Source organism: Protopterus annectens, chromosome 2.part0 (assembly GCF_019279795.1).
Source record: "Protopterus annectens isolate FY-2018-M chromosome 2.part0, PAN1.0, whole genome shotgun sequence".
Classification (NCBI taxonomy): domain Eukaryota; kingdom Metazoa; phylum Chordata; order Ceratodontiformes; family Protopteridae; genus Protopterus; species Protopterus annectens.
This window is the reverse complement of record NC_056728.1, coordinates 1,266,345,885-1,266,373,836: the sequence shown is the minus strand read 5'-3', so window position 1 is coordinate 1,266,373,836 and position 27,952 is coordinate 1,266,345,885. Positions and strand designations below refer to the sequence as shown.

General features: G+C 41.7%; 1 protein-coding gene across 1 annotated transcript in view; it reads right to left on the bottom strand.

Annotated features, from left to right (window-relative positions):
- The window catches only part of LOC122793438 (RNA exonuclease 1 homolog), a 1,054,392-nt gene that overhangs the window by 253,402 nt on the left and 773,038 nt on the right, over window positions 1–27,952 (bottom strand). Inside the window, exon 14 of the mRNA XM_044061436.1 lies at window positions 11,459–11,574. Within this exon, the coding sequence (XP_043917371.1) occupies window positions 11,459–11,574 (116 nt within the window). The remainder of the gene's footprint in view (window positions 1–11,458; window positions 11,575–27,952) is intronic.

The window sequence follows — 27,952 nt, the reverse complement described above, 5'->3', positions numbered from 1 at the left end:
GTAGATGATGCATCAGTGGTCAGTGAAAAAGTTAATGCAGTAGATTTGTTGGTAAAGAACAAAGTATTTTGTACTGTCCTGATCAAAGGCAAACCCACATAGCTCAAAGTAGACAATGGATCAAAGTGCAATGTAATGTCAGCAGGAACATTTGCTAAAGTGAGAGCTGGTGAGAAACTTAATTTGGTCAACTGTGCGAAGGTTGCTTGTGGAGGTGAAGAGATTCAAACCAAAGGCTCGTAGTGCTTTCATGCTTTTCAGCTGGGAACAGTTACAGCTTGCAATATTGTAGTCCGAAGACCTGTGCAACTGCATTCTTTTACCATAGTAGTACATCATGTAAGTACATATCCCACTTCCAGCTTTACTGATGCTATTTTCTCAGAGTATGCTGATGTTTTCGATGACAAGTTAGCCAAACTTTCAGTTGTGTACTCCATAAAAGTATACCCAGAGGTCAGTCCAGTGGTCAGACCAGCAAGGAGAGTTCCAATAGCTATGCAGGACAAATTCTAGTTCCAGTTACACAAAATGATGCAGCAAGGTGCGATTTGTCCAGTCACAAAACCAACTGAGTAGGTGTCTTCCATGGTAGCTGCTCATAAAAAAAATTCAAATGAAATCAGAATATCCACTGACCCAAGAGACTTGGCCCAGCAATCAAGGAGCCTCAATCCTCACCATTCAGTGAGGGACGTGCACATTGGGAGGATGAAAAGTACACACACAGTAAAGTGCAATTTCCCTTAAGAGCACACAGAGATTACAGTCTTGGGCTGGTTTCTCTCTTTATCCAGATCCCAAATAAGACTTCCCACTGGCACAGCTATAGGGTTAAGATCTCAGCCAAGTGGTCAACCCAAAACCTCCAGCACCCTCTCTGTCCAACTGTTGCCCAAGTAGCTGACACACACACACACTTAGATTTGATTTATATACAAACACACATACTCAGGGGGAAGGCTGACAAGGCTTCCCTCGCTATGCCCCTTGCTGCCCAGACTATAAGGTAAATATCACTGCCACCAACCACTCTTACTTATCAGCTACTATAAGGCCCTTCCCAAAGGGTGACCAATTCTACTGTGCAATGTTACTATTATCCAAATGGTAAGTGTGACCAATCTTTCAGGCTATTTAAGAGTGGCCTGTACAGTGTTACCAAATACATGCAAGTAAGCTAAGAGCTTTAATATCTCTAAACAAACCAGCCACAATTAAAAAGTTTAAATATATGTAATAATAAAAGCACAAGACAATACTAAATAACTCAATACAGTAACAGAGTTCAGAATCACAGGAAATATTTTAAAACATTGCAGGACAGTCTCACATAAATACAGAAAACATGTAGACTGATCTTACTATATCCCAATCTATCCCTAAGAGAAATACTATGATCTACGTCTTGCAAGTGCTGAATGGATGCTTACAGGTCCAAGACAAGATGCAAAATGCAAAGACTTTCTCCGAGATAGTAATTTAAGAACTATCAAACATTTCTGCTGGGTTATCTCAGATTACATCATTCTTGTCACTTCTGCCTTTAGTTTCCAGGCTAACAGAAACCTAAATAATAAAATCCACTACCTCCATGCACTCTTTAGCTGGCCAATCCCCGGATATTCTCTGCCTAAAATTCCCCCAGGTTATAAAATCCTTAGGATAGACAGGAAATCCAAAAAAGGTGGTGGGGTGGCTGTATTAAGTCCAACCTCACAGTCACTAGTGACACCAAACAGCCTCCGCAGGTAAACGCTGCTGAAATTCTCATCACTAAACTGCAAATAAATAAAAATAAAAGTAGATATATATTTGTCTGCATCTATATTCCCCCTGAAAAAAATGTTAGCACCCTAGAACTTACACTGGCTAGCCTGCAACTATCCCCAAGAAACCATTATCTTAGGTGACTTTAATATCGACTGGAACACTTGTTCTTCCGACACCCCCAGCAACCACTTAAATCTCCATGGGTTAACTCAAACCATATCCTCCCCCACTAGGTATAGCAAAGATAAAGACAAAGGTAATATATACTAGACTGGATCCTGATCAATAGTGACCCACAGACGCACCACTCAGGCACACTACCTGATGAACTCAGTGATCACTGCCTTACCTACATTATCAAATTTAAAGCTGAGATCACCGATCATTACACCTATAAAGTGAAAAGAAACAGTAAAAATTTTAACCTAAATAACTTTCTATAAGATCTAAAAGCTGTCAACTGATCTGAACTTAAAAGACTTCCTCTGCAAGAGGCTGTGACCTTGTTTAACACTAAATTCCAAAATATCCTTAACTCCCATACTCCTACTCGCACCATCCGTGCCAAAACTCGAACTGCTCCATGGCTAACAAAACTTACAAAATCCAAAATGTCCAATAGCAATAAAGCCTGATCCACTTGGCATAATACTAGACACCCTATAGATCTAATTAGATACTGTCAAATAAGGAATGACACTAAAAAATCTATCATATCAGACAAAAAATACTACTACACCCACCTACAAAAAAAGCATCAAAATAAACCCCAAAAGTTCTGGGCTGGAATAAATAACCTCCTCCACCTACGTCATACTTCCACTCCCATCCCATCAGCTGCCCTTGACGAAACATAAGTGGCTATTGCAAACACATTTAATAGCTTCTTTACAGAAACTATCCAGGCACTAGCCACCAAACTCTCTACTATCAAGCCTAACCCACATCACCCAGTCCCCCCAAGCCACACTGAAAATAAATCAGATAGGTAAAAGCCTCCTGTAACCCATTTCTCCTTTAGCTTCCAACTTATCCCTACTACCCTTATATGAACCCTTCTCAAAAAATTTAAACCTACTTCCCTAGCAGCAGATCACCTCCCAGCTGATTTCTTGCAACTAGCTGCTGATGCCATCGCTATCCCAGTCTCTACCCTCATTAATAGAGCCATTTCCGAGGCAACCACTCCATCCATCTGGAAAATTTCAAATGTAAATACCCCTACATAAAGGGGATAGTTCTAGAGAATTGTCCAACTATAGGCCCATAGCCATTCTCTCACCTCTAGCAAAACTCTTGGAAAAGTGTGTCCACATACAACTTATGGACTAGCTCAACCACAATAAACTTCTCACAGAGTCCCTGCATGGTTTCAGACCACATCAGCCCTCTTATCGTTCACCAATGTCATCAATCCTAATCGCAACATGCCATCATCTGCTCTCTTTCTGGACCTTTCTAAGGCCTTTGATATGGTCAACCATCAACTTCTGCTTAGTAACTTGAAAGCTGTCTTCCTGGATCAACAATGGTTTCAGTCCTATCTATGGGGTAGACAGCAGGCTGTCTCATGGCAGGACAAACTGTCATCACATCTCCCAGTCACCTTAGGAGTCCCTCAGGGCTCCATTCTTGGTCCCCTTCCTCTTCTCTATTTTCATAAATGACCTTCATACTGCTAGCCCAAAGGCACAATGTATCCAATATGTCGATGATTCCACATTGATTTGCTCTTCCACCTCACCAGCCAGTCTGATATCCCTAACCCAGAACACTTTTAACAGTATAGAAAACTGGCTAACTGATTGACAACTTCTCTTGAATCCCAACAAAACCAAGATGCTGTTTTTCTCTCCCACCTCTAGATCCACTCTTCCATTATTTACTATTAAATCAAACAATGGTACAATCCTCTCTCCTGATAACTAAACTAAACACCTTGGAGTAATTATAGATACTAACTTCAAATTTGATGTGCACATAGACCATACGATTAAGTCCGTCAACAAAAAAATAGGATCCCTCTATAAGGCCAACCCTTTCCTAACCCCTTATGCTAGGTGTGCTATTGCCCATACCCATCTTCTCTCCGCTCTCCTTTATGCCTCACCAGTATTTTTAAACCTCTCTAAAGCTAACCTCGGCAAACTATCTTTCTGTTACTACCATATAGCTAGATTCGACACAGGTATGGCATTCAGGACGCACCACTGAAAAAACCTAACTGAACTTGACTGGCTGGAATTTCCTTCCCTACTAAAGCTTAACCAGCTCACAGTAGCTCACAAAATACTTAACCATCCAGACAAAACCCCTAGCTTTAAGAGTATAATTAGCCCACATAACACTATCAGGCCACTTCATTCATCCAACAAGCTATCAGTCCAAACCTTAAAATCCAATAATACAGCAGGTGATTCCCTGTTTGCTAACTCAGTGGGTAAAACTTGGAACCTTCTTCCTGCAAACCTTACCCAAGAACTATCTCTTCTTCTATTTAAAAAAGGGCCTCAGAAATACTTAAGGGCTAACTGGCTCTGTCCATGCCTAAACCCTGACTAACTCAATTTAACATCTATGGTCTTTTCTTAGCTAGTAGACTATCAGCAAGCAGATACTCCACCCATCTGATGTGTTATACCTTAATGTACAGTTATGCCTGCTGAGTTTGACATTTCTCTGTACTGTTGTTGCCCTAATGTGCTCTAAATTTGTGTACTGTTTCTATTTCTTCTCTCACTCTATTAACATTTTGCATATGTATAAGTGTTCCTACTTTGGTGAACTGACATATTGTATCTTTATCCTTTGCTCGCTTGGAATATTATACTACTACTACTACTACTATTACTATTATTATTATTATTGTGGAGCTTTTCTCCCTGGGCCTCCGCTGAAAATGGACATGTATCCAGTCGGACTATCCCGGTCAACAAATGTAAAATAAAATAACACCTGCGTGTCAAAAAGGGTCTATATTACGATGTAAATACATAAAAACAGTGAACGCTCTTACACTGACAAGGAATAACTGAAGCTCCTAAACCTCGAATGACCAGAACAGCTATTTTTTCCCAGGGAAAAAAAAAATCGCTGTTCTGGCCGTTCGAGGTTTAGCAGCTTCGGTTATTCCATCTTGATGTAAGAGCATTCGCTCTTTTGATGTTTTGATGATGTAATATAGACACATCAAAAATACTTATTCCTAAGACGTTGCCTGGAACTGGAGGTCAAAAACCAGTTAAATACTTTTACCCTTGAAACCTGTAATCATTTCTGCTTCCAGACAATAGAAAGAATTTCTAGCTGCAGACATTCTGTCTCTTTGCTGTGGAAAACACCGTCGTAAAACTCTTTACTTGTCGACTTATTTTTTTAGAGTTTTGCAAGTTAATTCTATGTTCCAACTTCTACCATGAAAACATACATTTGCATAGGCATATAGTCCATATACATTTCTGCTCTTCTCCAGCAGGGTGCACTATGGTTACATTTCTGAAGCTCAGCACATTTGTAAGACAAGCCTATGGATCATATTAATATTTACAATGACATAGAATTATTTATAAAATTCTAGCTAGCTGGCCTGACAGCTTCACAAAGGCATTAAAGAGATATCATCCTCTGTCTTAGATGCAAATAGTTCATTTTGGTAAGTAATATTTGAAAGCGAATCTTCACTACTGACTACATTCAGCACACCATTTGGTAGATACAGATTCCTCAGGATGCCTTTTGGTATAAATTCTCCCAGTGAAGTCTTTCAGTGTGCAAAGAAGCATGTTTTTTCAGGCTACCTGTGTGCTGTAATAGTTGATGATTTACTGGATGGAGGCAATGGTGAAGCAGAACATGACAGAAACCTCAGAAATGTTCTGGACAGAGTGCGTGAAGTGAATCTGAAGCTTAGTCCTCTGAAATGTAAATTCAGACTACCAGAAGTTATTTATATAGGTCATTTATTTACCAGTACAGACTTATAACCAGACCCTTCTAAACAAGCAGCCATTCTTGAGATGCCAGCTCCAGACAATGCCCAAGCCTTATAGCATTTTCTTGGTATGGTTAAATATCTGGGCAAATTTGTCCCCGACTTTAGTGAGTTATGAGTGCCTTTAAGACAGCTGACACGCAAAAATGTTTCCTGGTCATGATTAGAACACCAGAGAGCATTTGATAACCTCAAACTGCCAACCTGCCTACATTGAGATCCTATGATGTCCACAAACCAGTAGTTCTTTCTTGTGATGCTTCAAAGTGAGTTCCTATTACATGAACAAACTTTTCAAAGTTCGAATGTCATATGGTCGACAACATATGATCAAACTTTGAAAAGTTCAAAGGTTAAATGTAATGGCGCTGTACAGTGCAGAATGGGAGAATTTCCCTTTTCTGCACTGAAGTGCGAACTCAGAGTTGGTATATTTAAGTAGGGGGTGTGGGGGTGCAGGGGGGCTTGCCCCCCTGTTCAGAGCATTAAGGCAAGTTTCATTTATTTGTTTGATGTTTTATTATATATTCGAAGTTTCAAACTTTGATCATATGTTGTCGAACTTGTTGAATTGTTAAAACTTCGAATATATAATAATGACCCTTCAAAGTTTGGTCTTGGTGCAGTTATTCAAGAAGGCAGACCTGTTGACTATGCATCTAAACTCTTACCAAAACAGATTCAGTATGCTCAAATTGAGAAGGAACTTTTGGCAATTGTATTCGCATGTTCAAAGTTCCATGATTATATTTATGACCGTGGTATCCAGATCGAGACTGATCATCAGCCTCAAGTTGCTATTTTAAAGAAGCCTATACATTCAACTCCAACAAGACTACAAAGAATGATGCTTAGACTGCAAAAGTACAATTAAAAAATGTTCTCTATGAAAGGTAAACTTCTTTATCTGTCTGATACCTTATCCAGATTGCTCAGAAATACCATGGAACAGCTTGATGCAGAGGATTTTGACTATGATGTCATGGAAGTGCATAATTTTTCTACCATGAGACATGATGAGCTAAGAGAGCAAAGACTGATCTAATTTTGCAAAAGCTCAACCACTTCATCAATGCAGGATGGCCATTAAAGCAATTTTGTGTACCGCCAGAAATACAACCTTATTTTCCATGCAGAGATGAGATGATGATGGACGACAGCATCATTTTCAAAGGTCCAAAAATAGTTGTTCCTACTTCCTTACAACATGAATACATTCAGATTTTGCATCGTGGCCAGCCAGGTTCCGATTCTACCAAAAGAAGGGCGAGAGGACTAGTATTTTGGCCTTCTCTATCAAAAGACATTGATAAAGTGCTTTCTTCTTGTTCAGTATGCAACTGTACTAAGCCACACTTGCAAAAGGAGCCACTTCAGATAAGCCAAATTCCTGAACTACCTTGGTCAACAGTAGCAACTGACATATTTGAGTGCAACAATAAACATTACTTAGTGTTGCCAGACTCTTATTTGAACTGGTTTGAGATCAATTTGCTACCTAACCTAATGTCCAGTGCTGTTATTACGAAGATAAAATATCATTTCTCAGTCCATGGTAGTCCACACAAAGTTATTTCTGAAAATGGTACCCAGTTTATCAGTCAATTATTTCAGAGATTTGCAAGAAAGGGACTTTATCCATGTTACTAGTAGCCCTGAATACCCATAGTCAAACGGCCTTGCTGAACGTGCAGTACAGAGTGCAAAGCAATTACTAGGGAGGTCAAAGTGTGACAATACCAATATCTTCTTGAATTTACTTAATCTCAGAAATATACCGAGTGACAATCTACTTGGCTTGCCTGCTCAGAGACTTCTATCTAGGCAAACCGGAACAACCTTGCCTATCAGTTCTAGTTTGTTGGTGCCTAATGCTAAAAACAACAAAGCAATCAAAGCCTAACTTTTTAAGAAGCATTCTTCTCAGAAGTCCAGCTATGATGAAACAAGCAGATTTCTTCGTCCATTGAAAGGAGACACAGTGAGGATGCAAACAGCGAAAGGCTTTGATAGAATTGGTCAAGTGAGAGGTATATGTGCCGAGCAGAGATCCTGCTTATTGGAATCTGAGGGTATAGAATATAGGAGAAATTGCCGGCATATTCTTCCTCTATCAGAAATGATATTGCAGCATCGTACCTGTGATACAGACTCTAGATTTCAGAGCAGCCCTAACAATGTTCATACCAAAGAACATGGTGTCAGTATCCATTCCCTTCCCTGATGATGTCCCCATAGTTGAACATTCCTTGAAGGCAGTCCCCATTGCTAGATCCAATTCTAACTTATGTTACATGATCAGATCGTATTGGCTAATTTTGTGTGACTGCATGTCAAACAATTAGTTCTGTATAACTGCATGCCAAAAGATAATTTCTGTAAATTGCATGCCATTGAATACTGTCATTTAGTAAACGATTCATTTCTCAAAGAGAGAGGATGTAGAGCAGAGCGTACATATGTACCTTTAAGAAGCCCTTCCAGATGTAAGCACGTGCATATAAATAGTGAGCACGTGCAGGCAGCAGTGCCATTTTGAGCAAGCAGCCAGAGTGTTAACGTGTGAGTATGGTAGTCAGTCTGTTTATAAGTTTAAGTTACAAAGGCTCATTCCTGATGTACTGTGTGTAATAAAGCTGCTTGAACTGAACCCACAAGCGCTTGTCTGTTTTATCCTGACCGGACGAGCGACACTTCTGGAAAGATATTGCAGGATATTATGCTGGCCATGTAGTCAGAAAGGGCAATGAGCATGTGTAATCTGCAGAAGAATGCAAGTCAGCACGCACACTTCTAAATAAAATGTTTGGTGACCAGCAGAAAAAGCTGAGAAATTCATCATAGACCTACAATGAACAAAACATTAATTTGAAAAGCGAGGAAACAAAATAAAGGATACGGTTTAATTCAAAAATATGTTTAGAGATCTGTCTGATGACTGCAAAGAAATGACCAGCACATGGAAGCAATATTTGTCATAAAGCTGGGGACAACAGGGGGCTGCTGGATAGGTCTGTTGGAAATCAAACTGCAAAACATTGCAAAAAATATTAACTGATGATGAAGACTCAAAATCTGAGACTCAAAATACAGATACTTATTTGCTTAAAAAATGACAGATTTCTACTAACATGTTTTTTGATGAATAATACATCTGTAACTGCACTACCATTTCTTTTTTGTTCTATAGTCATATTTTAAGAAAGGAGTAAACGTTTGATGCAAACATCAGACAACTGAAAAATATGGTAGCTTTTTCTGGTAAGTTTGTGAAATGGATGCATTTATGCATGCTTTTTGCTTGACAACGGAGTATGGAAAGCTAGTGTTGCTCACTTAACAAATCACCTACAAAAATGCATATTTTGTAAAACATTTTCTGCTTATGAAAAGGGTCTAATGTGTGTGCCCCTGACAGACTGATATGAACCCCTTTTGGACAGCACAGAACAGTAAAAGTAATGGGTTATGGCCAGAATTTTGGTCATATGGTATCAGGCCAGCCAATCTACTTGGTTCTATGAACTGAATGGTAAAGGGTTTAAAGTCCGTGACCTTGACTACCTTATCAAGTAAAAGTGATTTCATATCAGATTCTGAGTATGGAAGCCCAGCTTCTACTCAAAGTTGCAAAAATAAATTTAAATAGTAGTCTGAAGCCAATATTTATATGTGGACAAAGTCTCTCAAATGAATCATGCAGGAGTTGAACCCATTAATAAAATTAACTCCAGTGTTGCTGCAACTTTGGCTCAGGAATCGAAAAGCTGATGGGGGGATGAGGTAATGGCTCCTAGACTCTCTCACAGGATAGCAGGAGGGGGATATGTTGTGGGAACAATAACCATCACAACTTCTGCTGAAAACAGGATATGTGGCAAAGGCATTAGGCAGTATCCAGAGGACAACAGAAGGGAATGTTACCTAGTCAGTGGGAAGCTCAATCACAATGCCCGCGTATGCTCACATACATAATGTCACCCATCATGTCAGTCATGAATGCTTAAGAAAATACAACTAGCCATAGTACAATGGCCCTATACCCCTGCTTCTCTCTCCATCGTGCAACAATTCACAGCTCAGTAGCCATAAAGTTTTCCTCCCTAGAATGAGAGGACCCACTTGGAAAATTGTAACTTTCAAGATACATCCCAGTATGCAAGGACACTTCAGAAGACTCAAAAATGAAGGTTCATAAAGAGTAGACATCAGTGGAAAAAAACTGCTGCACCTTGGAGGGAAAAGGGAATTTTCCTATGTGGCAACATTATTTGAAAAGACCGATTTTTAGATAACGGGGAGGTGTGCTAAAATATGCTTAACTGTATACTTTGCATAAAATGCACTATACATTTTCAAACATCTCTCATAAAAATAAATCATTTATTTGGATATTAACCAGTTAACCCTCCAAGAACAGGACCCTATAATTAGTTTTTGTCCTTTGATTCCTGGACTCCAAAAACATGTTTTAGCTATTTTTTGTGAACTACCCGCTCTCCAGTCAGTTATGTTGAATACTACCACAGAAAGCAATTCATTCAAAGCTATTATTGTATCTGGTTTATTGCTGGTCATTTCTAAATTTGAAACTTTTTTTTTTTTTTTAGAATGGAGAGATTACTACCAGGCTCATTTCTACCTCATGGTTTGCTGTTACATATTTTGTAGTTTTGGGATGTTAAAGCCTAAAGAAATGGAACGTGTGCAAAGAAAAATGAGATGCCCATGCGCTGCTACTACATTTTTATACTTCATATTACATCCCTCAGTTAACTTAGGGGAATTTTCATTAAGAACTTTTCTAATATTAGGAATAAAACAGATATCTTCTGTACTTTTAAAGTTTTACTGAAGAATTAATTCAACTCCTCAAATGTGTTCATTTATGTTGTCAGTCTTCTCACAGCCATAATGGAGAGTTCTTTGCCATAAAGAGCACTTTAGATTATTTGTTTAAAACTGCCAGCATTCTGAAAGATTGAAAGTATCCAGAATTCATTAGCATAAGAGTATTTCCCCTAGTTTATTTAAGCAAAGGTTCAGTAAGAAGGCCAAATGCATAAAGGAATGATCTAGTGACCATAGACACCATTTTTTTCTTTGGGGGAGTGTTTCTTCCAAATCTCTCCTGCATACGAGACTAATGGTTAGTCTTGGGCTAAAAGAAGAAAGGGATGGAAAGATGCAATAGGTACACCTCAGGATGAAATTCCACAATGGCACTGCCACCATTCATCTGATAGGTTACTAAAATTATTTTAAAATATGCCCCTAAAACTGCACAATATACCCATTTTACATTACCTTGAATGCAACCTTATAAATTAGCTTTGCCAACTGCTTTTCAAATCCGACCACCTTCCTTAATTACAGTGGACAAATAATTACAGTGTAGTCAAAGAAATGCTGTCTCGTTTTCTCCATGAATGACATCACAGCATTTTCTGCAACAACTTTCAACAGGCAAATTTATCATACTACAGAAAACATGTAGGAGAACAGCAAAGTTAATAAGCATTTGGCTATTAAAGAAAGAAAGAACAGTTTTCTTTCAGGCATACACATGCTTGGGTGTATACAGAGTTCTCAAATTTCGAAGCAAAGTTCTTCCAGATTAACCAAAATACCATCAATGTGTCAAGAAATAGGAAAAGTATTAATCTATTATACATTATTTACGCACATAAGTACCTGGTGTTGTAATCTACGATTTCATTGTCTGGTTTAACAAATGTGTCATAGACCACCTGCAAATTGGAGTCGACTACTGTCACTCTGGCAAGTTCAAGGCCATGAGTTGTATAGCACTAGAAGGGAGAATAAAAAGTCAATAATTCAAAACAAGTTGAGATAAAGTGCCAAATAAATGAGTGAGAATTACATGAAATAAGTACATCTGAGCATTTATTACAACAGCACATTTCCCTAGACATTACACCAAGAGACACACATGCAAGGAATTTAACCTCAATAGAATGGATTTTGCAAACCTGCAGCTATCATGAGAACCATGTTTGGAAGATGTAGATGTCAAAAGATAACACTTCTAGCACTTTTGAACATTGTCATGTACTCCTCAAATTAATGTATTCCGCCAATCATGAACAAGGTAATGAAGAGGAACTGTGGTACAGCAGTTAGTATTGCTACCACACAGTGCTGGATTCTCCAGTTCAAATTTTGGTTGAAATGTACCCTCTCTGGAGTTTGCACATCCTCACTGTGCCCACATGGATTTTCTCCAGGTGATATTGTTTCTTCTCATGGGCAAAAAATGTGCTGCAGATGAACTGGTGATCTAAACTGTGTGAAGATTTGCATGCTAAGTGAATGAGTGTCTCTCTGTCATGTGCATCCGGTGGTAGGTTGATGCCGCTAGTCCAGAAGGATCTATTTGACTTGCGCTCACTGATAACATAAGTTCTGGCTCTGTGACCCTGTGATGGATTCGGTACATAATCAGAAACTGAATGAATTACTCAATGAGTGGGAATACCGCCAGCAGGTACAAAAACACTTATTCATTTAGTTATTTCCCTTCATTTTAGAAACATCTACTTCTCTGTAACTCACACAACACACACCCTGCAGTAATAATATTTTAGAGAACTTACTATGTACTTCCTTGCTGCTCTTAACTTCATCAACAACTTTACTACTCAGTCTAACTTCAACTCTAATATTGAAACAAATGCTGTCAAAGCAGATACTGCATATAGGAATCAATAACAAATGAAGAAATATTTCAGAGATAGCCCCATCAACTGGTTTATGACTCGGTTAGAAAGCTGCATTATTTTTCTTCTACAGTATATCATCATATTCCAAAGAAAAGTGGTGACAGTAAGAAGACAAAAATATCAGAGCTTATTCAAATGCTTTAGTAAGATAAACTGCTATCACAACATGTCATGGATAAAGCAAAATGTGCAACTTTGTGTGGCAATCTCCTTAACAGGCCATCAATCCAGAGTCTTGCAGCATGTCACACACAAATAAGTAGCTAAGATTTAATAAGAAAGCATTCAAAAGTTGTATACAGATGGAATCTATCCTAATACTAACCAGCAGACACTTGAATGAATGAGAGGTCCCCCTCATGCCCCCACAAAAAAAGTCTAATGAATAAAAACAAACAGAAGAATGGATATATGCGGACAAAGCCACTTTTAAATATAGCAAAAACTCAAGGTAGCGATTTTAAAACATTTAGATCACAGAAGCTATATTGTCTCAGATTAAAAACAAAAAGAAAAGGAGTATGACCTCTAAACATTTACCCATCACTCTTAGCTGAACTGTACAAATACGTCTCCACAACAATAGATAGTTTATATATAAACTAGCATTGTGTACATATATACATAATATATAAATAGAGTAAATGCTGAAAAAGTATATATAATTTTGAATATTGCTAAAGAACTTCAGTCTTTGGACAGGTAAATACATTAATCAGACATCCCCCTCTTGGGTACATGGTTCTAAGCTATTATTTTGATCATTAGAGGGTAGCCTGGCCATAACACGAGCATCACCCCTGTGCCTTAATATGCTTGCTCTATCTGGCCTCCAAGGACAAGAAACAATAGACTGCACCAAAAATGTTCTTCCTGCTGGACAAACAATCCATGAAAATACAGAAAATGTATAAAACTCAAAACCAGTCTCTATATAAAAACTTATAGGAAAAAAAGCAGATTGTGTGCACGCACACATACACAAGAGTATAAAAGCAATTGTTAACCAAAAGTATACTTGACACTCATTGATTAATTAGTATCAATTACACCACCCATCCTTTAACATACCAACCAAATTACTACTGTAAAAGAAAACCTAGTAGATTTCCTTTTATAACCACTCAACAGAAATCCACCTCACTGACCAACTATTCACAAACACAAGTGGTATACAGTATATTGACCTGTATAACTTCCTACTGCTGTTTATGGACTCTGCTTTCAAATATAACATCACCATATCCCAAATTTAACCATAACCAAGAGCTGCTTAACTCACTTAGGATATTGCAAAAAGGTTCCTGAAGCATTAAAGCAAGCATTTTACCACAAACAGTAATCAGCAATCACCCCAAAGTACAGCTGTGCAAGATCTTACTATAAGAGTAGGTGTTCTACTTTTTACTGTTGCAGTTCTTCACATGTGGGATATCCTGCCGAGGACAGGCTAACATTCAGCCAGTATACTAAAGCCTTTACATTAGCTAGTGTCGTGTCTGCCGTATACTCCTCACACAAGCATAGGGCATAAAGATTATGTACATACACTCGATCCATAGGACTGAAGTGCCCCAGGAGAACCAAAGCAACCCCAGGAAAAAACAAGGTCACATCCATCCACTAACGAAAGAAAAATGAAATAAGGCAAAAGAGGAAAGGAAACCCCTGTGCCAGAAGAAAGTCCCAAAGGTAAAAGAGAAAAGGGGGCAGGAGGGAGGGACGTAATACTGCAACAGTGAAAAGGACATCTATGCCCTTTCTTATCACTGTTGCAGTATTCTTAATTTGTGGGAGAGTACAATAATACAGTAATGTATAGGAGAAGGAAGACAGAGAAGAGCCCTCCACAAACCCATGAAGGATAGCCGTGGCAAAACCAGACATCTCTGGACATCCAACTTGCAATGCTTAGTAAAAGTGCGGATGGAGTACAAAGTAGCATCTTCCAAAATGGATCCACACCCTTGAAAAAAGCTCACAGAGAGACCACTGTCCCAGCAGGATGAACTCCAACTGAAGCTGAAAGCTGCTTGCCATGAAAATAACAAAATCAAATGGCCTTTGAAATCCATGAGGAGATGGTTTACTTAGAAACCACTAAACCCAAAGTCATGGAATTAAAAGAAACAAAACGCTGCTCAGATTTTTGAATGGCCTTTGCCAAAAGTGCAAAAGTATGAGTTTCTGAGAGTGGGTCAGAACAGACATCTTGAGATTGATGGTGAATCCCAGACTGTGTGTAAATATTTGAATCCCCTAAAGCCTGCAGAAGGCTACCACAGGAGCCAGGCATTTGGTGAATATCCTCAGGGCTGTAGAAAGACCAAAGGGCAAAGCAGAAAACTGAAAATGAGAGGAAAAAAGCATAAAAACTTCTGGAAGAGAGGGTGAATAGGGATGTGAAGATATGTATCTTTTAGATCTAGAGAGACCAGGGAAAACATTCTGAAGAGATATACTGAAAGAGGGAACCTTTAGGAAGATGTTGAGGAAGGAAAGATCTAGAATGTGACTCTATGACCTTTCTTTTCTAGGAACTAGATATATCCTGGAGTAAAACCCTGTTCCCTGCTGGGAGAGTGGAACAGGTGATGATTCCTGATCAAAATGATCCCATAAGATCAATGGAAAATGAGTGAGTTGGCTTGTCGAGGGAGACCTGAAAAGGAAGGAAGGAAGGGACTGCCATATCATGAAATAACAGTGTTGAATGATTCTGAAGTAATCTGTTGCCAAACAGGTAGAGAAAGGGAAAGCCTGAGAGACAGAGGAGCCAGACCTAGGGGAAGGGAGGACTGTATGTCAGATAGAGGCAGATTTGTCAGGAAAAGTAGGCTTTTGACCCTTTGAAGTCTGAGTGGGTTTGTCAGAAAACATGCGTTTGGAAACTCTCCTGCCTCGGGATGGGGGGTGGGGCATGGGGGTGTCGAGGCTACCTATGCACAAAGGCAGATTTAGATGGATAATTCCTCTGAAATTTGGGGATATGAGAAATAAAAATTTCTTTCAGGTCCTGCATCACCTTATCTTTATCTTGCAAGGATTTAAATAATTCTGCACCAGGAGTACCAAAGAAATTCAGGTTTTCTAATGAAGAATCCAGAGGCTTAGTCTTAATAACTTTGGGTAAAGCCTGTAGATGTAACCAGGAGTACCTTCTCATGACAGAACCAGATGCAGCTGCCCGGGAAGATGCAACAGCAGCATCACAGCTGCATTTGATGGAGTGGCAAGTCACGTGAGATGTAGAGCTTAGCAAGGAGAGAGCAGCAGACTTACTGTCAGAGTCAGGTAGGCCAAGTAAGACCTCACCCAGTTGGGATAAAAGAGCCAGAATACATCTGTTCATATGAGCCTGGAGTTTATGGCCTTTAAAGCCCAGGATAGCAGAAGTATACACTTTTTCCCCAATCTCAACACAGCCCTGTCTTTATTAAAAAGAAGCAATTTGGAAAAGGACAGAAGACTTAGGTAGCTTTTCCCTATCTACAGAAACAGCAGGAGGATCAGAGGACAACACTTAGAGATTCTGAAGGGCCTCAGCTACTTTGCAAAACTGATCTGGCTTTTTAGGGGCCAGAATCTGGAAATCAGGAGCCTTAGAAGCTGCTGAAAAATTATCCAATAAGGCAAGCAGTACTGGAGGGATACTGAGGGTTTAAGGATTCCATTTGTAATAATTCATTCTATTTTTTCCAAACTTTAGACACTTGCTAACAATCCCATTTAAAGTGTTCAGTTATACTAACTATAGCATCCCCAAAAGACAGTTCATCAAAGGGAAAATCAGGGGACATGGAATCCTCTTATTCTGATCCAGAGTCCAAAGGAGAAAGTATCTGTGAGAGTATGCCAAAGATTCATCCAGATAGTCCATACCCTTATCTGAGGAAACAATTTCTAGTCCTTTTGGATAGACTAGATGACCAGGGAGCAGCAGACATAGGAACAAACTCCTTGAGGTGGCTTCAAGTGTATTAAACAACCCTTGGCTAAAGTCCTGCCATTCTTTATGAGGATCCTTGGTAATAGGTGGCACATGCTTATTTTCTCTCTCTTTTTTTAAGGAAAATCAACCTTGACCAGTCCCCTAGGCCCTTTGGAAATGATCAGCCAAGGTTCCCCCTCAGTGTCTTTAGCAGACATATGCACACCCTCTTGAGGACATGCAGGAAGCAAGTTCCATGCCAGCCTCCAAATGGGTCATGGCAGTGATATGACGTCTGCCCTGGACAGCCCTTAGAGTCTTCATCCAACCTGAGAGAAATATCTGGAGGAGGCTGGACAGTAGCCGAATCAGAATGAGCTTTTTCTGTCATTCCTTTTAAGAGACAGCTGAATCTTGAGGTGTGTGGATTTGGCCACAGTCCCCTGGGTCAAAAGCTTAAGGCATTGATTCACCAAATATAGTAAATATTGTGGGAAGAAATAGCCAGAGAATTGTTATAGCAAGGCTTCTATAGACCCTACGGCCCATAGCCTAGTACCAACCCAAGAACCAGGAAAATGGATAAGGAAGACAACTGACTATGGAGAATTTTAGTTACAAAAGCCTGAAATATTGTACACTGGGGTATGGTCGTGTGCAGCACCTAAACAGAAAAGGCAGTCTTTATGGGGAATCTGCCTTCCACAAACACATTTTCCCTTCTTGGATGATATTAACCAAAATCAAGAGGAAACAGAAAACGAGAGAACACCAGTAGGGCACTTATCTGCAAAAGTTTTGGTAGAAGCCAGCTCAGCAAATGGTGTACAGACCAAAGTTTAAATGTGGCAACTGGACTGGCAGCAAATAACTTCTGAGGACTGAGTGCAAGTACATCACACCTTTATGTCCTACGCATGTGCAGGAAGCATATGGCTGACATACAATGCTAGGTAATGTAAAGGCTTTGATACTGGCTCTGTTAGAGATGTTATATCTAAAGAAATCCCATTCTCTCTACACCACATGCTCCAGAGACCTCAACCTCATTACCACAATCAACAGAACATGCTGGAGGGACAGGTTCCTCACCCCAAGACTGCTCATGCTCTGGAATAGACTTCCCATACATGTCCAGCAGAGCACCTCACTGTCCTTCTTCAAGAGAAATCTTGATGAGTGCATGGGTAATAGGAAGTTCACCCACGGGATCACTCCAGTGGCTCTACTTGATAGAGGCACTGGGAACTAACATCGGGTGGCACGATGCCAGGGCAGTTCTATGGGCTAGGCTTGTAAAGGCTCCAGGGCCATTAGCCTAGTACACACCTATGAACCTATGGTATACAGGCTATATGTTAGGTTATCCTCAGCAGGATATAACAAACAGGAATACTGCAACAGTGATAAAGAAGGACATCTACTGATCTTTATAACTTCCTGTAAGAAAGTACAGTTGTGCAAGTTGCTCTTACCCATAACAACAGATGGAGGTTCAAGACCTGCAAAGGCTGTTTATTGTCAGGCCCCAGTGGCCAAATGGATAAGGGACTGGTTTCCTAAGCCAAGGATTGTGGGTTCGCATCCCATCTGGGGCGATATAATCTTGGAGCTCCTCACTACTGCAGCAGCCCTTAGGCTATATCGTTTTTTTTTTTCTGCCTAGAAAACAACTGGCCGGCTTCAAAAAGCTCTGAATTTCACCTCACTCCACTCCTTCACTCAGACTGTTGATTGCCTGATTGTTACGAGGGAAATCAGCAGTCAGAATGAAGCTTTCATCAGGATTTTCTTGTCTATACAATGAGAGAAAAGCCTGACAATCCTGAAAAAAACAAACAAAAAAAACAACCAATAGCAACAATGAAAGCATATAAAGTGGAAACTAGCACAATCCTACTTTACAGCCTAGCCAACAACTATATACAAAGGTAGGGGGATGGTGATTGGGTGTGGCTACTGCAGCAATGAAGAATTCGAACTACTGTTAGGGGTAAGTGCAACATACCCAAATGTACTATGTTAATCATTTCCACTTCTGCAAAAGTCCTTTGGCTGTGTGGTTGAATACCAAAGCCTCTTAGTCCTAGGAGGAGGATGGATATGTATCCAAGAGTCCTTGAAGAATAGTCCTAGCAAAATTGGACTTGGACTAGAAAATGAATGTTTTGTAAAAGTATGTACAGAGGACCATCTAGCTTCCTCTAGAATGCTTCCAGCATCCACACCTTTCCAGTATGCCACTGAAGACAAGGCTCTAGCAGTGTACCTTGGGACTGCCTGGAATGGATATGCCATGATGGGAACAAAAGAAATTATATACTCACCATAACGTTCCATCTGAGTAGTTCTACTTCATTTGTCTTCAACCTGTGGGATACCGGATCCGAGCCAGCAATCTCATAGCATCTGCTCCAGGCTCCAAGCTCCTCCGCTTACCCATAATACACCTCGACTGCCTTCCAACCCCCAGATCAAGTTTACTGATCCTTATACTGATAACCCGATCTGAAAAAATACTTTATGACCTACAACTGCAGCCCGCAGGCTGTTCACATGACAAGGTCAGGGGGAAGGAGGGAGGGACAGTTGAAGACAAATGAAGTAGAACTACTCAGATGGAACATTATGGTGAGTACATAACTTCTTTATCTGAAGTAGTTTACTTCATTTGGTCTTCAACCTGTGGGACAGAGTCCCAGCTACTAAACTCCTGGTTGGCCCTCATGGAAGGATATTCCAGAGCACCACGGAACCAAAGGATGCTCTCCTTCTAGAAGTCAAATCCAATTTGTAGTGAGAAATAAAGGTATGAGATGAGGACCAAGTAGCTGCAGAACAAATCATCCAATGAGACAAAAGGCCACAGAAGTAGCCATAGACCTAGTGGAATGAGCTTTCACCTGACCCAGAGGAGACCTGCTTCTGTCCTTATAGACCTGAAGGATGAATGAAGAAATCTACCTAGCAACAGTAACCTTGGAAATAGGTTTTCCCAAAAAGGGTTTATAGAAGTACACAGTTAATCAGATCTATGGAAGTTTTTGGTTCTGTGTAAATAAAATTGTTAACTGTCTATGAACATACAAGTGGAGTTTGTATTCCATTTTGTTAGCAAAATTAGGAAAGAAAACCGGTAAATTGATGGTTTAATTGATATTAACTTCTGATGCCACCTTAGGAAGAAAGGAAGGGATTGGTCCAAAGGGAAACCCTATCTTTATGGAAAAATCATATATGTAACTTTGATGGACAAAGCTTGCAATTCTGAAACCCTCTTAGCAGAAGTGATAGCCACCAGGAAAAGCTGTTTTCCTGGATAAGAATTTTAGATCTATGGTTGCAGCAGGTTCAAAAGGCAGAGCAACCAAAGCTTGAAGAACCATAGTAAGGTCCCATGGGGGAACAGGATCCTTGACCGGGGGGGGGGGGCGCAACAGAAAAGTCCCTTTGATAAAGGCTTTACACAGTCTGGAAGAGGCCGAATGCTCACCAACATGAAAATGAAAAATAGCAGCCAATTGAACTCTGATAGAAAAACTAGCACCCTGTTGAAAAATATTGGCTAGGAAATCAAGAATGGCAGAAATAGGAGCCGTGAAGGGGTCTAAACTCCTTTGAGAAGCCCAAAAGGAAAAACGTTTCCATTTGCTGCGGTAAACCTTCCGGGTTGAAGACTTATGAGCAGCCACTAGAATAGACCTAACTGAAGAGGATAATCCAGGAGTCCTAGCGATCATGGGAACTGGAGCAGCCAAGCTGTGAGCTTCAAACTGTCCAGGTTTGGATGAGGAACCCCCGATGGGTATGAAATCAGATTCTGAATGGGATCCAAGATCCAGGTCAGAACCAGAAGGTGAGACCAAATGAAGGGAAACCATACCTGGTGAGGCCAAAACAGGGCAATGAGGATCACTTTGCTCCCCAGTCAAGCTTTCTGTAGAAACCTCGGAATAAGTAGTACTGGAGGGTAAGCATATAGAAGACCGGGAGGCCAAGCATGGACTAGAGCATCTCTGGGGGACTCCCCTGGCAGGGGGTTAAGAACGAAAAACTCGCTGCCCTTCATGTTGGAAGGAGATGCGAAAAGATAGCAACAAGGCTGACCCCACTTCAGGAAGATCTGCTCCACTACTGATCGACTCAGACAAGGCATCAGAATATTCTGACTTAACCTGTCCAGTTGAATGTTGGACTGTCCCGGAATGTGCGTTGCTATGAGAAAATGACTGGTGGAGATTGCTCATTCCCACACTCTCATGGCCTTGCGACAAAGGGGGTAAGATCTGGTCCCTCCCTGTTTATTTATGTACCAGACCACTGACATGTTGTCTGTCTGAATTGCAATGGTTCCCAGAGGAAGAAAGGCATGAAGGGCCTGCAATGCCAAAAGGACCGCCCTCATCTGTAGAATGTTTATATGCAAGCTGGTCTCTACAGGGGACCACAGGCCTTGGACTGTCCTGCCCGAACAATGCCCCCCCACCCGAGTCGGGGGGCATCTGTGATCACTGTGGCTTGGACAGGGGTCGACACAAAGGGTTGCCCCTCCAAGATCTCCAGAGAGCACATCCACCACAGAAGGGATGACCGACGGACTCGACTGAGTTGTATTGGATACGATAATGGAAGTTCCAACAGGGACCACTGCACAGCTAGTGTCTACTGTAGAATTCTCATATGTAATCGGGTGCACGTAAGAAGCATTATGGTTGCCACCATTGAACCTAAGGCCCTCAATACTGATTCTGCCAATGGAAGATGAGAATGGTAGATCAGAGAGACATGCATCCTCAGGTTTTGTACTCTCTCCGTGGTCAGGAATATTTTGCACTGTAAGGCGTCTATCCTTGCCCCAATGTAGTCTATCACCTGGACAGGATTTAGAAGTGATTTGATGCATTGATTCTGATCCCCAAATGCAAGGCGAGCTTTAAGAAATAACCCCTGGTTTGAGAAAGTAGACGCCTGGTGGGAGCAGGGAGGAGCCAATCATCCAGGCATGGCTAGAACTGAATCCCCTGAAGCCTCAGGTGAGCCGCTACTACCGCCATCACTGGAGGCTGTGGTGAGACCAAAGGGTAGGGCTCGAAATTGGTAATGATCGACTCATAGCCAGAAGCAGAGGAACCTCCTGGAGCTTCTGTGCATTTTTATGTGATAGAAGGCATCCTGGAGGTCTAACGAGCACATCCAGTCACTCTCTTGCAGGTATGGCATGATGGACTGTAGTGTGACCATCCAAAACTTTTCTTTGGCAGCTGATAGATTCAGGGTAGATAGGTCCAGAATGGGCCTTAAGTCCCCCATTTTCTTTGGCACGAAAAAGAACCTGGAGTAGAAGCCCGATCTGGACTGATCTGGAGGGACGGATTCGATGGCTCATTTTCCTAGCAGCTTGGAAATTTCCTGTGCTGCTGCCTCCCTTTGCTTGGGTGGTACGTCCAGGAGGGGTTTTGGAGGAACCACAAAAGGGATATAGTATCCTCTGGATATGATCTGAAGCACCCAGTGGTCTGATGTAATGGACTCCCATGCCACTAGGTGCAATGACAATTGTCCCCCAACTAACTCCAGAGTAGAGCAGTCGGGCAACCCCTCAGGGTTGCTGTCCTGGCCTGTCCGAGAAAGTTTCTCGAGACTCAAAATTCCTCTAACCCCCTCTACCTCTGGGCTGACGTCCATTCTGTCCCCCTCTGCCCCTGGGGGAAGAAGAACCCTGAGTGTCCCGGGAATACTGTGACTTCCGGAACCACATATTCTTTTGCCCAGATTCCGGGAAAAGGATCTTTGAGGGTTTGAGAAGCGGATTCCAACTGCAGACATTGTCTTCCCGTCCTTCTCACTCTGGACTAAAGTCTCTTTGACGGTCTTACCTAAGAGAGTAGAGGCATCATAATGGGCATTGGCAAAGGACACCTTGACAGATTCCAAAAAAAACTGACAGTCTGAGCCAGGCGTTGCACCTCATGGACATGCCAGATCCAGCCGCCCTAGCCACTTCTTCAGTAGCATGTGAAAGAAGTCACATGGACATGTTCGAGACTGCTTTCAAAGTGGCTATCCTCGCAGAGAATGAATCCCTGTCCTCCTTTGACATGGACATAGGAGGAGACTCTGCCAGCTACTTGACCAGGTCGCTCTGGAGTCTTGTGACGTGGGCCAGGTAGTTCAGCGCCCTAATAGAAAAGGTTGCTGATGCGTAAACCCGCTTCCCTAAGCGGTCCATCATCCACGACTCTCGGTCAGGAGGATGAACCGAGAACTCTCTTGGGCTAGTTCCTTCTTTGTGGCTGCTGTTACCACCATAGCATCTCCAGGGATCCCTTGTTCCACACTAGCCTATCTGAAGGTGGACTCGAGATCTTATCAGGCCATTTAGGGATTGGTTCCATGGTGTCTAGCTCCTTCCAGGCCCGCGAGGTGATCAGGTCCACCAAGGGATCTGTGGGAGGGGACACCCAGGAAGTAGGTGGGCCCATGCAGAAAGCCTCCAGGAACACAGACTCGTCAGAAGAAGGTTTGGGGGTGGACCAACCTCCCCGTTGGCGAACGATTTCCATGATGTCTCCAAAAGAGACATCCTCGGGAGGTGACCTGGGGGAACCTTCCCCATCATCCAAATCAGTGTCTTCGGTGAGGGACTCTGGGTAGTCCAAGTGCCTCCTCTTACACGCATGCTTGCGAGGCACATCTCTGGTGGGGCTCTCCAGGGGAAACTCGAAAGCCACTTGTTCCTCAGGGGGAACCATCTGGGGCTCCTTGAGTAGGGGCTGTCCCTCTGTTAAAATGATGGGATTCATAGAAAGAGCCGAGGGGGTCGGGGCAGAGTCCGAGGGGATAGTCAAGCGTCTCGATCCAGTGGAGAGAACTCTTTCTACCACGTCGAATGCTGAGGGAGAACGAACCTTCTGAGGAATCAATAAGGAAGCAGGTCTTCCTGGATCTGAAGTGAGAATCTGATTTGGGCCCGAAGTGGACTGAGCTCCGAGTGAGGGAACTTGGCCTGTCAAAACTGGAGCCGATGAAAAAAGTTCCGCTCCCTCGGATCCAACACCCAAGCTCAGTCTCTGAGAGCATCTCAGATCCAAGCTGGTCGGATCTGACATATTCCAGGTAGCTGTCGGCATCAAGGAAGCAGGTACCATTGGCACAGACACCCTAAGGCCATCCTCAGATCAGAGTACTCCCAACCCGGTGGACGGATCAGAGAAGGAGAAATCTGTGTTAAAAAAAAAAAGGAAGTGAGCACCCCTCTCCTGAGGGAGAGGGGGCTGGCAAGACCCCCATCTGGATCTGAGTACGAATGAACCTCCTCATCATTTTATCCACGTTAACTTCTGATAAACTCCGCGTGGACCTCGATGAGGCCATGGACTCCAAACTTGCAGGTTGAGGAACTGAGGCCCAAGATGGAGAGCGCGTCTCCTCTGGCTCCAGGGAAAATCTTGTAGATCAGAGCTGAGGGGAGTCACGGATCCTAGGCTGACTTTTGGTAGGAGAAGGGAGGTCCAGGGACCTCTTAAGTTTTTCAGGTCTGTGGGATTTTGGCTCTCTCTCCTTCTCTCTTGCCTCTTTTCTGCTCCACTTCCACAGGCTTTGAAATGGGAGGTTGAGTCCCAGCCTGGGAGGGAGGAGAGGTAAGGGCAAGGAGAGGAAGAGGCAGCCACAGCAGCCACTGCGACTGAAGCCGAGGACGAGGCAACCGTCTCAATAGTTGGAAGAAGGCCTTTCAGGGCCAACTTAGCCCTCCTGTCCTTGATTGCATGTGGGTTAAAACCAGAGCCTATAGAGCAGTCAGTGCTTAGATGGGCAACGCCCAAGCACATTACACAAAGAGTGTGGCCATCTGCTGGAGACAATTTATGGCCACACTCAGTGTGCACCTTTTAAACACAGGCTTATCAGCCACTCAGACAAGAGAAGGGAAAAACAAGGAGAGAAAAATTACTAGTTTTCCCATTTAAACCACTCACCACACCCAAGTCACACAGAACACACTGGGGGGGGGGGGGGCAAGTACACTAACCAACTAATGTCTAAACTACAACAAAGTTCAATTTCATGACGCACCAGTGAGGGGAGGAAAGAAAGAACCTATACTAACACACTATACTAATATTTAGAGAGAAAAAGCTTCTTAAAAGCAGACAAAAACCCATTTACTACTCGGAGCTCAGGAGATCACAATGCTTCAGCAAGCTGTGGCAAACGAGATCTGGAGTTGGAAGGTAGTGGAGGTGTATTATGGTAAGGGGAGGAGCTTGGGGCTCGGAGCAGATGCTAGTGAGATTGCCGGCTCAGATCCAATACGGATCTGGTATCCCACAGGTTGAAGACCAAATGAAGTAAACTACTTCAGATAGCAATAGCAGAAATCAAGCACCAGGAAAATGTCTGTTTAAACCCTGGGTGCCTCTTTTTTATCTCCTTGATAAGTAAATAGCTGATTGTATTTTTTTAAAGGGCTTGGTTCTGTCAAGATATGACATGAGCTGCCAATGTATGTCCAGAGTACGCAGAATCAGTTCTCCCTGGTGTTTAGATTCTTTGTAGAAAACTGGGAGACTAATGGCTTGATTCAAAGTAAACTATGAAACTTCTCTGAGCATGAATGATAAGATTGTTCTTAAAGAAACCCTATCCCTATAGAAATCAGATAGGGTTCACCCACCATGAGAACGTGCAACACAAGATACTCTTCTTGCTGATGTAAGAGCAATGAAGAGTACAATTTCCTAGGTCAAGAACCATAAATTAACTTGATGGGTAGGTTCAAATGGTGATAGCCAATTTCCCCAGCACCTAGTTGAGATCCCAGGGAGGAGCAACCGGTTTAAGAGGCTGTTTCAGGTGGAAAACTCCTTTCAGAAACTATTTCACAACAAACAGAAGAAAGAACAGAATTCATGGACAGACATGCAGAAATAGTTGCAAGATGAACCTTTATACAGGAATAAGCAAGACCAGAGGCAAGTAACTTGAACAGATATTGGAGCACCAGTGGTACAAACTTCCTGATGGTCCCTGGTTTATTGGTTAGGCACCAATTAGAAAATCACTTCCGCTTACCAACATAGGATTTTCTAGTAGCAAGCTTTATTGCCTCCACTAGTACCTGCTACGTGTCCTCATGAAGTAAGCTCCTAAAAGTTATTAAAATTGAATCATTCATGCAGTCATCTGATGTTTGTTGGCATTAGGGTATATCAAACTCCTCTTGTCACTAGATCCAGTTTGAGAGGATGCTTGTGGTAATTGCCTTTGGCAAATTCCATAAAAAAGAGAATCAGTGTTGCCTGGGCCAAAAGGAATTCCTTGCAATTATTTCTGGGGTATCATTCTGAATTTTTAGAGTTACCCTTGATATCAGTGGAAAGGGTGCAAAAGCATAAAGAAACATTCCCTCCCAACATAATGAGCATGCATCTATCTTCCAGGCTTGTTTCTAGGAGTTGTGGTACAAAACTTGTTTAGTTGTCTGTTTTGAAAGGAGGCAAACAGATCTACTTGGGGATATTTTAAATGTTCCCCCAAATGGATCAATTCCTGGAAGACCTCCTTGCTCACTTTCAATTTGTGAGCATCTGTACTCGTCCTGCTCAGCTTGTCTGCCAGTATGATTTCCTCTGATGGAACATAAGATGCTTGGAAGATTAAGCAACAATGAATGGCCACCTCCCAAGCCACCACTGCCAGCCTGCATAAGGGGTGCAACCTTGTACCTCCATGCTTGTTGATATGTCACAGGACTGTGGTATTGTCTGTAATCACTTGAAATGGTCCTGGGGAACAAAGGTGACTGAGAGACTCGAAAGCATGGATCACAATCAATGTTGCTCTTCAACTGATGTGGTTTGGTCTGTCTGAAGGATTCTACAGCTCATGCATCTTCACCCCTCTGGAAACTGGCCCCAAGCAAAATCTGATGCATCTGTAGTGATAGATCGGTTTGGAGAGAAGGTGAGATCTCAATTTAGTTGAATATGTTGTCTCCACCAATGCAGTTTCCTTTGTATAAAGCCAGAAACTGGATTTTGATACACCAGTATCTTAGTATTTTTCTCATATGCAACCTGGCAAAAGGCATCACTGAATTACAGAAGATATGACCCCTAAGATCCCAATAAATTCCCTGACAGAAGTTTGAGACTGCTTGGAGAAGTTTAGGAAAAATTCCAGAGAAAGAACCAACTTTTTTTTTTTTTTTTTTGAAAAGGCCTTTTGAACAGAAGAATCTATAAAACATCCCTGAAACATAGTCGTGTGAGATGGAGTCAAGGGGAAGGTTTTGCAATAATTATCTGAAAGCCCAGATTGGTCAAGAGAAACATAACCCGTGATAATGATTGTTGACATCTGGACAAGGTCTCTGCAAAGATAAGCAGGTTGTCTAAAAGAGGAAATCTGCGAATGCCATTCAGTCTATAACAAGCTATGACTGGGGATAGACATTTTCTGAACAGTCTTGGAGCTGTATATAAACCAAAGGGTACTGCAGAGGACTGATAATGTCACCCATAAACAGAGAACCTTAGAAATTTCCTGAAGTCTATGGCTATGGGAATATGGTAGTATACATCTTTTAGGACTAAAGTTACCAAGTACCTCAAAAGTGAGGAATGAGAAGTAACAGTTTCTATAAGTTCAGCATTTGGAACTTTGGAATTTTATGTATACAATTAAAAATAAAAGATCTAGTACTAGTCTCCAAGTGTCTTTCTTTGGTAACAGAAACATTCAGTAATAGAAGCCTTTGCCCCTTTGACGTAAAGGCCTACCATTTTTATGACATCTGGGGTGTGTAAAGACTAAAAACCAGAGGAAAAAAATATGTTTGATTTAGAGGGTGGGGAGGCATTCGTCTGAAAGGTGTTTTTTGCATCCAATGTCATATGTAACCCTCCTGTACCACTTTTAACATCCAGACCACCAAAATAATCTTGTGCCAAATCAGAATGCTGAAGTCCATTTTTGGGTGGACAGATATTAGAGATATTGTCTGGGGGGGTAAGGAATGCTGGCATAGTCAATCTATACTGTTGGTCTGTCCCTTTTTTCTGAAAGGACCTTTTTTGTGTTACCCTCTGGCATTACTTCTTTGCATTTTGTTTGCCAGAAAAGGGCCAAACACCACCACCATATCTAAAGCTGAATTCAAGATTTCAGACTTTACCTCATCAGCAAACTTTTGGTTACGTACCAAAGCACATCTTCTCAACACTGCAGTAGCAGCAGTGGCCCTAGACACAGTATATGCACAATCATAGAGATGATTCAAAGCATGTTTAGATACCCGAGAAATTTTTCAAAGTTTGGTTAAAAAAAGAGCTTTCTTCTGAAGGAAGAGTGGAACCCAATCCCTCAGACTGTCTACATGACAGAGTATACATTTCCAAATATATGCATATAGTACACCTTACAAAGCTAGTCCTACTTTTAGGGACTAACAGCTGTGCGTTAAGATAAGTATAGGGAGCATTCAACATCCTCCAGTACTGGACGGATGGGAAA